The 8283-nt window shown below is 47.5% G+C and overlaps 4 protein-coding genes; 2 read left to right on the top strand and 2 right to left on the bottom strand.

Moving 5' to 3' along the window:
• Positions 1–894: 894 nt before the first annotated feature.
• On the top strand, positions 895–1784 carry RCC_08472 (uncharacterized protein; the record flags this gene model as incomplete). XM_023773723.1 has 2 exons in its annotated part: positions 895–1466; positions 1538–1784. The coding sequence occupies 2 exons, from the start codon at positions 895–897 to the stop codon at positions 1782–1784; spliced, it is 819 nt and encodes a 272-aa protein (XP_023629491.1).
• Positions 1785–2653: 869 nt separating this feature from the next.
• Positions 2654–3162, top strand: RCC_08471 (related to Actin-depolymerizing factor 1; the record flags this gene model as incomplete). XM_023773722.1 has 2 exons in its annotated part: positions 2654–2971; positions 3049–3162. The coding sequence occupies 2 exons, from the start codon at positions 2654–2656 to the stop codon at positions 3160–3162; spliced, it is 432 nt and encodes a 143-aa protein (XP_023629490.1).
• Positions 3163–3603: 441 nt separating this feature from the next.
• Positions 3604–4405, bottom strand: RCC_08470 (uncharacterized protein; the record flags this gene model as incomplete). XM_023773721.1 has 3 exons in its annotated part: positions 3604–3827; positions 3888–4055; positions 4117–4405. The coding sequence occupies 3 exons, from the start codon at positions 4403–4405 to the stop codon at positions 3604–3606; spliced, it is 681 nt and encodes a 226-aa protein (XP_023629489.1).
• Positions 4406–4906: 501 nt separating this feature from the next.
• RCC_08469 (uncharacterized protein) lies at positions 4907–5364 on the bottom strand (the record flags this gene model as incomplete). XM_023773720.1 has 3 exons in its annotated part: positions 4907–5156; positions 5211–5268; positions 5319–5364. 3 exons carry the CDS (start codon positions 5362–5364, stop codon positions 4907–4909), a joined length of 354 nt encoding a protein of 117 aa, XP_023629488.1.
• Positions 5365–8283: the final 2919 nt, after the last annotated feature.

Below are 8283 nucleotides of genomic sequence, written 5' to 3'. Positions count from 1 at the left end.
GGAGTAACGCTATCGATAACACGTAGATTAGTAAGCAATTAATAAGGATAAGATAGACGAATATTCACTTTAGACGGTTATTATATACGACCGTAAGAAAGAGATAGACGCGCCCGCGCACGGCCTTATTTATAGTATAATATAAGCTAACTATCGGGCAGGTGCGTTAGCCTCGGACAGCCTCGTATCCGCCACGGTAATTGCTGCTAGACCATAGGGTAGTTGCTAGTAGATTGTCCCGTCGCTAGGTTGTGACTACCTCGGCCTGATTGGCCCGGTAGACGCTGTGCCGCTGCCTCGGTGTGATTGGTCCAGTCGATGCGATCGCGAATGGCTGCCTTTCTTGAGGTATGGTGGACCGATCATTGCTAGACCGATTTACATATACACGGTGTTGCAGGAAGCGGGCGTCCTTGGACTTTGGAGTGACAGCAGGCGTTGCTTTTCCGCATCAGGGCATTTGTGACCAAGCTGTGCGATCGAAGCGCTCCAAGTCAACCTACCTATACCATACGAGCAAAAGCGAAAGACGGGAGTCATGGCAGGATTATTGGCACGGAAGTCAAGAACCTACCTAGCACACTCACTCCAGTCCTGCCGTGGTACTTATGCTTGAGCTAGATTTAAATATAGACGTCACCTGCTAACTTGAAGAAGAAGAGAAGAGCGAACAGAGAGTTCTAGGGCGCAAATTACTACAATCCGTAACAGTTTCTCGAAAAAAAGGAGAAGATATGTAAGACGCCCACCCCTTCCTCCGCCGGCATTAGCCGGACTTGGCAAGCAGGGGTCACCCCCTTAAACGAGAACAAATGTCGACGCTTACACGCAAGCAACAAAGATGTTCCGAAGAACCCACCAAAAGAAAAATCACAACTCACCCAGCAGGAAAAAATGGGCTCCAACGACATTCCTCCCCCTCACATACCCTCTCACGTAGTCCCCATCAGCAACCTCCTCCTCCAAATCGGCGGCGTCCTCTGGACAATCTGCTACATTCTCTACGTGCAAGAATCCTTCCGCTCCAAATCCTACGGCATGCCACTCTTTGCTCTCGCGTTGAATTTCGCCTGGGAAGTCGTCTATGCGTTTTACGTGGCGGAATCGCTGCTTGAGRAGTGCGTCTTTGTTATTTGGTTGGGGATTGATTGTGGGATGGTTGTGGGCATGTTGCGGCATGCGAGGTTTGAGTGGCGGCGCTCATCACCGTGGGTGGCGCGGAATATGGTTGTGATTCTGGGAGGTATGATTGTTGTTTGTGTAGTAGGGCATTGGACTTTTGCTAAGTGGTGGATTGATAATGATATTGGGAGGCGTGAGGGCAAGTTTTATAAGGGGGTTGTGGGGCCTGATACGACGGAGTTGGGGTTTTGGAGTGCTGCTGTTTGTCAGTTGAATTTGTCGGTGGCGAGTCTATGTCAGATTTTGGTGAGGCAGCATTCTGGGGGTGTAAATTGGAGTATTTGGTATGTTCTTTCATCGGGCTCTTCATGTAGGAGTATGTTTTTGCTGCTGACGAGATCTGGTAATTCGACAGGGCGACTAGGACTCTGGGCTCCATCATTGGTTTGTATTTGAACTATGCTTGGGGATGGTACTTTTGGACGGAGGCTCACGAGTACTTTGTGTCGCCATTTGCCATGTTCTTGTGGGTCACAAGTCTTGTTTGCGATGTCGTATATGGCTACGTCTTGTGGCATGTTCAGAAGACGGAGAAGGTCTTGGAGGACGGGAGAAAGGTGGATGGCAATGCCATGGCGTGGCACGACTCCAAATGCGAATGAGGTGGATCGTTTCGTCGGCGAGGGATGAAATGCATCTCGTATGACACGAGGCTATCTGAACGAGTTGATGACACTTGAGCAAGGACCTGTCRTCTGAATCACCATATCTGGACCGACTTGCTCTAGCATCGTTGGATGTAGCCATGTCGTAAGAGGCTTGAGACCAGTGAGTTGTTCTGCCTGGTAAGAACAACTCGAAAGCTGTCAGTTGTCCATAGCACGAGCTGCTCCTCCTCCTGGATAGTTACTAGTATTAATAGTCACACGGCCATTAGAAGCACCATTCTGAAACTCACTGACGATCGGGCGAGTACCGGGGATCCTCTATTCCATGTGAGTCTGCATTCCGAGACTGCATTATGACAGCTCTCTGCAGGTAGGTATTTGAATCTTGTATGAATCAATCCACGGTCCACAGGCGGTATATCTAGAAAAAAGACATTCCATGGTGAAGTAGGTGACACAACAGATCAATGCATGCAAGCCGGATATATGGTCCGGCAGCACTGTGGCGTGATGCACTGCAGAGCCACTACATCACTATGCATCTGGATGGCATTGATGATTGGTAAGACTGTTGTTTTTTTGTTATCTCTTCCAGCCGGAGTAACAAGGGGGGAAATAGTTGACGGATCACCGAACACATGCATGGAAAACGTCCCGTATTTGAATCATCAAGTTGGGTGTCTCCAATCTGCATTAACTCAAAGCGTGAGGATTGCTAAGGGTATGTAAAGGAGCAATGCCGTCGCTCTACTCTAATCCACTGCCTCCGTAACCTCCAAACACGAGCCGACAAGAAGTTTTCTACAGACAATTCGCAATGGCATATCAGGTACTATATCGCATACCTATCCCATGAGTTCGGTATGCTGATCCAAAAAGCAGATAGGGTGAATTTTTCCAAAGCATCTTCATACCAGCAACGACTAATCATACAAAGAGTCACCGACGATTGCATCGCCAAGTTCGAACAGCTCAAGTTGAAGAAGGCGTACAAATACATCCTCTACAAAGTCAATACTCAATCCAGCAGTATCGTGGTAGACAAGACCGGACCATCGAACGCCTCGGATGAAGATTTCATCGCAGCGTTTCCGACAGATGAATGTCGGTATGCCGTCTACTCCACCACCGCGGAGAGGATTCTTTTCATCAATTTCCCGGCAGATGGGGCAAATATGAGGGTAAGTTTTTTTTTTTCATGGCTCCCCTCTCCCTCTCAAGGTGCGGACTGGGGACTGAATAAATCTTGTGCATGTAGAGCAAGATGATATTGGCTTCTTCTAGAGATACACTCAGGAGACGTCTCGCTGGTGTACAAAAGGAGTACGAAGCCACGGATCTGGATGAGCTGAAGAAAGCCATCCGTAAGTGAATGACTGTCAAGTCAGCTGAGCAGACATTGTTTTGTTGTAACGTGAGTGAGTCCTAGCGTAGCAAGCTATGCAGTGCATACTTAGGAACAACATTTATGCGCCTCCGGGTCATTTTGTCCAATTGAAACCGCATCAATGTATCAGTGCCGTATCCAGGAACTGTGCATAGTTGAGCAAGTTAGTAGAATGAGAGTAATCGGTCATAATGTTGCTTCATTCCGTGCACCAAGGAACGTGTAGCTAGCTGAGATGCTATTATGTATGTGCAAGTACCACGCCTCACTGATGTCGACCTCTGTAGCACTACCACGCATTTGATGAGCCGACCAATCAAACATATGGAAACAGAACCTCGATTTCCATGTACATTCACCAATCAGATGGATGAGTGGCTTATGGTAGAAACAACTCGAACTGTGCCCACCATGGCATCAACGAATTCAGGCACCGCAAGCTGGCTCGATCTCCGTGGTGAGGCCTTTTTCTTGCGGTGTAAGAGATATGTTGATCTTCTCATTGTCCCCATTAGGTGCTCTAAGGGTAGTGCAGTCGAATGGACCTGTGATCTGGTCACGGTTCTCGCCGACGAACATGTCATAATAAAATCGTTGACCATCCTTGTCCGCGTCACTTTGTCCATAACTATCAAAGGCAGAGCCTGTGTCTATATTGGTTTGTCAGCACGTAGTTGTTTTAGAAGCGTCAGTCGTTCAGCCCAACTTACAGCTCCAGGACGCTGAAATACTATCAACACTGGCATCAGCTCGACTCGCTAGCTTTTCTGCGCGCTTCACAACTCGGTGACCTTGTTCTGAGGCTAAATGGCCACCCAGATGAACTGTCAAAACGTTGTCGTCCGTAATCGCATGCTTGGTTGCAGTGTACACGTTGCCTGGAGTGCAAATCAAACACATTAGAAYAGTATACTGCCTCTGAACAGCCTTGAAGCTCACCTTTGTTGTCCCAGACAGCGTGCTCAACGCCACGTTTCAAAGCAGAAATATCGAAAAAGTCAAGCACCTGACCATCCTCAATCTGATGCYACACCTGATGGTCACCAATGTCACGACGTTGAGGGAGCAGCCTCCCACTCTGGCCATTCCTAGTGGTCCGAATGCCAGCCAAGATGGTTATATGAGTGCTCCTACAGTGGCTGCGATGCATGGGAGGAAACGCCAACACAACGAAAGCGCTTAGACAGTAGGTAACCACAAAGGTGGTATAAGCGCGGTAATATTTCATCGCGTGTGGTGTGCTTAGTTAGGATGGTGGAGGATGGATGCAAAGGGTGGATATTTCCGGAAAGGTGAGAGTAGACTGAGTCTCTACCGAAGTGAGCGMACGTCTCTTTATATCTCCAGGCCCTTGTTGCTCGGACAGCTTCGCCATTAGCCGTCGCGAGCATCGAGACGCAGCATCGCACGATCGTTGAATATGACTACTCCTAGCCCGAGGAGAAAGTACCTCAGCAACTTGATGTCACTGTGAAAGTGTCGCTCTACCCACAAAGTGGGACAATGTTCCATTGCGTTAGTGGGAAGTATATTAAAGCTCAAGCGTGTCATCCATTACCTCCGGGAACGCTGTAGGAGCGCATGATCTTCGACGGCACATCCACCATGACATATGCGTCCATCGACCGGCCGACCTTCATTACGGCGATATAAGCCTCGTAGATACTACTACATATTTGGCATCAATCAGTCCAGTCCTTGTTATAGTCCGGTACGGAAGAGAGTAACATCAGTTCGGATTGACGAGTTCAAATCCTTTGGCTCCCAGAACAAGCAGTACACCTCCAATAGTAAGTGGAAGGATCTGGGGGTCCACTTGATCTCGCCAGTTCGGCCAGTGCTCGTGGGCGTTTGATGAGATGCGCCAGATCAGAGTGAGCGACCAGGCACAAGCACAAGCATCGAATAGTGTGCCGCGAGAGAGGAAGTAAACGCCGCAAACGATCCCAACGAAGATCCTCCAAGTTATCGAATGCAGCCTGCAGGCGTCAGTACCTAGCTCCATGTGATGARAGCTTTGTGTGTCGACGTACGAGAGGATGGCATAGGCGCCAGCGCCAATGATAAGAGCGGAGCAGATGCGTGCGTAGGCTAAGACATGATGAGTTTAGTGAATCTGGCGATTTGGAAAGGGTACTCACTCCTGTGCCTCTGCATCCACTCGATAGTCAAAGAGATGAAGTCCATCTCGACAGCTGATGATGTCGAATTCGATACCAGGAGTTCCGTTCTGTGCTGATAAAGAGTCAAAGAAGCGGATATATGGGATCTAATATGCGCAGCTCTTCCATCGAATTAAGCAAGACTCGCTTGCAGTTTGTTGTTTAAATAAAGAGCTGTCGTCGACGATAAGGGCCAGGCTACTAAAAATTGTCGATTTCCACTACGAGTTGCTTAATATATAGTAGTAGACTCTTCGAAAGTTCACATACATGCAACCTTTCATCATTCAATAATGTACGCGATAGACCGGAAAGCAAAGCTTGTTGGGGGTTGAGCCAATCATCTGTAGCATCTCGCTGTGATGCGTCGGAATGATAACGTCCCTCCCGTACGTAACGGCTCCCGCGAAGTTTGTGACGGCCCAAGCTAAGGCATCGTAGCAGCTTGATGAAGCCAATCCGACGAAAAATGCGTGTACGGTAGGACGAGCGGACCGAGGATGAACTTCCAGCACGCCAATTCCATCATCCCAATTATTGCCCTACCAGCCATCCGCTCCCTCTATACTGCAACGCCTGTCGCCATGTATGTTCCTGTACTGAGCACTGCGGCCGACTCACTCATGCCGACTTTTCACCACTGTTGGTGCTCGCTCAACAGATCCATTGGCATAAATTGTACTGCAAATGAGCTTCACTCTGTTAGGGCGGGCTTTCTAACTTGTTGGAGGAGTTGGGTTGGCACGATCGCTGACGTTCACGCCAGGAAAGGCCGAAGATGACTAATAGCACCCACCCTCCATCTGACCTATTAGGGTTAGGGTTAGGGTATTCTCCTCCTTTTCCTCACTACAAGACTGTATTCGATAGCTTGGAGAAACCTCCCTCCTCGCGTCGTAACTGCACACACGTCCGTCATCATCATCATCATCATCATCCATGTCTCCCAACGACACACTCACGACAAGAGCGGGGCTGACCTCCAATTTCAAGGCATCTCTGACCTCTACAGCTTTTGAAAGTGAGTGGCTGCAAGAATCTCACAAAGATGGAGGAGAGACTGTTTCGAAAAGATAAATCAGGCTCCAAAGTAAGTTACGCGGAGGAGAAGGCAATGCTCTAGAATACATGCAATTCGCCGCAACGCTACATAGGCCTCCCCGGTGCCGAAATCTGTATGGGTGATATCTCTGTCAGTCACACCAGCAGGTGGAATCATCATTCATCAGTCTCCACATGGACTTTATATCCACGGGCCAATGAATGAATGCTTGGAAGAAGATGTGTGTAGTGGTCAAAACATTGTCCAACGACGAAAGAAAAAAAAAAAGCTATCAATTTGCCGCAGCAGATAGCTAACGAGTGAGTTATGGTAATCCACGATATGCGGACTTCACGACAACCTACGACGACAGACAGCGAAAACCTATTAGATCAATCCTATTATAAAAGGCCTACCGCGTGATTTTGTCGCTACCTTACATTAGCGACTGACTAGAACGCTAGCACTAACACCCTTACTACTCGGATCCTTTCCCGCGGGGAAGCTAGAGAGCCCTACTACTAATATTAGTACTACACCGCCCTCTACCACCCCTAACTGTCTTAATTAGGCTAATATACCTGTCCGTGTCGCTGCTAAGGCTTCTTAAAAGGTGTTGTTCGTCGTTCGCTATACCTACGCCGCTAGATTAGAGCTAAGAGGCTATTAATATTTCGTCGCGTTGCCCTTCTTCGCTACTATCCTCGCTACCGCGTAAAGAGCGCCCTCTACGCCCTTCCTTACTACCGGACACGCTATAGCTATTATTACTACGCTATATACCTCCCCCTTCTACTTAGCCGGTATTACGGAGGTTATAGCGCTCTATGTCGCGTAGGCCTAAAGCGTAGGCTATAATTAACGCGATAAAGCTAAAGAGGCGGAAGTTAATAGAGTTTAAAAAGGAACCGGAGCCGCTAGACGTAATATAGGATAAGGAACTAGATAAAGCCGTGTTAGCTATAGAAACAATAGTAAGGCTAAGTAATATTACGGAGGGTTCTAAGCGCTCTTAGCAGTTATTGTTCGTAACTCTAGTGCCCTTAATTAAGCGCGGAGGCACGGTAGAACTAGAATCCGTCTATTGTCGCTATACTAAGGAGGAGTTAGCAGAGCTTCGAGCGCGTAATAAGGAAGAGAGTATAGTAGAAGAAGCGAGGATTACGGAAGAGTATAAGGAAGTAGAATACGTAGAGTTCCTTAAATAACGGTATAAAAAGAGGAAGATTAAGAAGTAGAAGGAACGCTAGCGCCGGTTAGCTAAGGAAGCTAATGCGGCGTACGCTGCTTAGAAGTTAGTTAATATAGCTATCGCCGCTCTAACGAAGAAGCGGAAGAAGGGTTAGGGCAAAGAGCCTGTTGTTGTTGCTATAGCGGCGGTAGCTAGTCTATTAAACCGGCTACGAGTATCGCTAGCAGTAGCGCTAAGCGAACGTATAGTGTTAATATTACGCTCTAAGCCGCTACTTAGAGATAAGCCGTTAGTATACCGGATAGGCCTATGTTATAAGAAGGGCAAGGAACAAGAGGATAAAGTATAGCTAGTTACCGGTAATAAGGATAAGGCTAGTAATATTTCGAACTAGATAAACACTATAATGCGGAATATAAGAGGTGCATTTAAAACAGCTAAGTTAACCGCTTCGTATAGCAACTTAGCGGTTAATACATAGGTGAGGCAAACGTAGAGGGACGATAGCAGTTAGTATAGCATTATAAGGTAATTAAGAACGTTTTATAAGGGTAGTAAAAAGGACCTCCGTATAGTAGTAGACCTTAAACTAGAGCCTATTATTGCTCTTATATAACAACCGACATAGTAGCGAACTGCTATAGCTATCTATCTTTATCGATTGCCTAAGGATTAAGCAACCTTAGTAGCTAGTAGTAACTTCTTAGAAG

The sequence above is a fragment of the Ramularia collo-cygni genome (genome assembly GCF_900074925.1).
Source record: "Ramularia collo-cygni strain URUG2 genome assembly, contig: RCC_scaffold14, whole genome shotgun sequence".
In the NCBI taxonomy this organism is placed as follows: domain Eukaryota; kingdom Fungi; phylum Ascomycota; class Dothideomycetes; order Mycosphaerellales; family Mycosphaerellaceae; genus Ramularia; species Ramularia collo-cygni.
The sequence above is the reverse complement of the archived record's forward strand: the minus strand, read 5'-3'. Positions and strand labels throughout refer to the sequence as shown.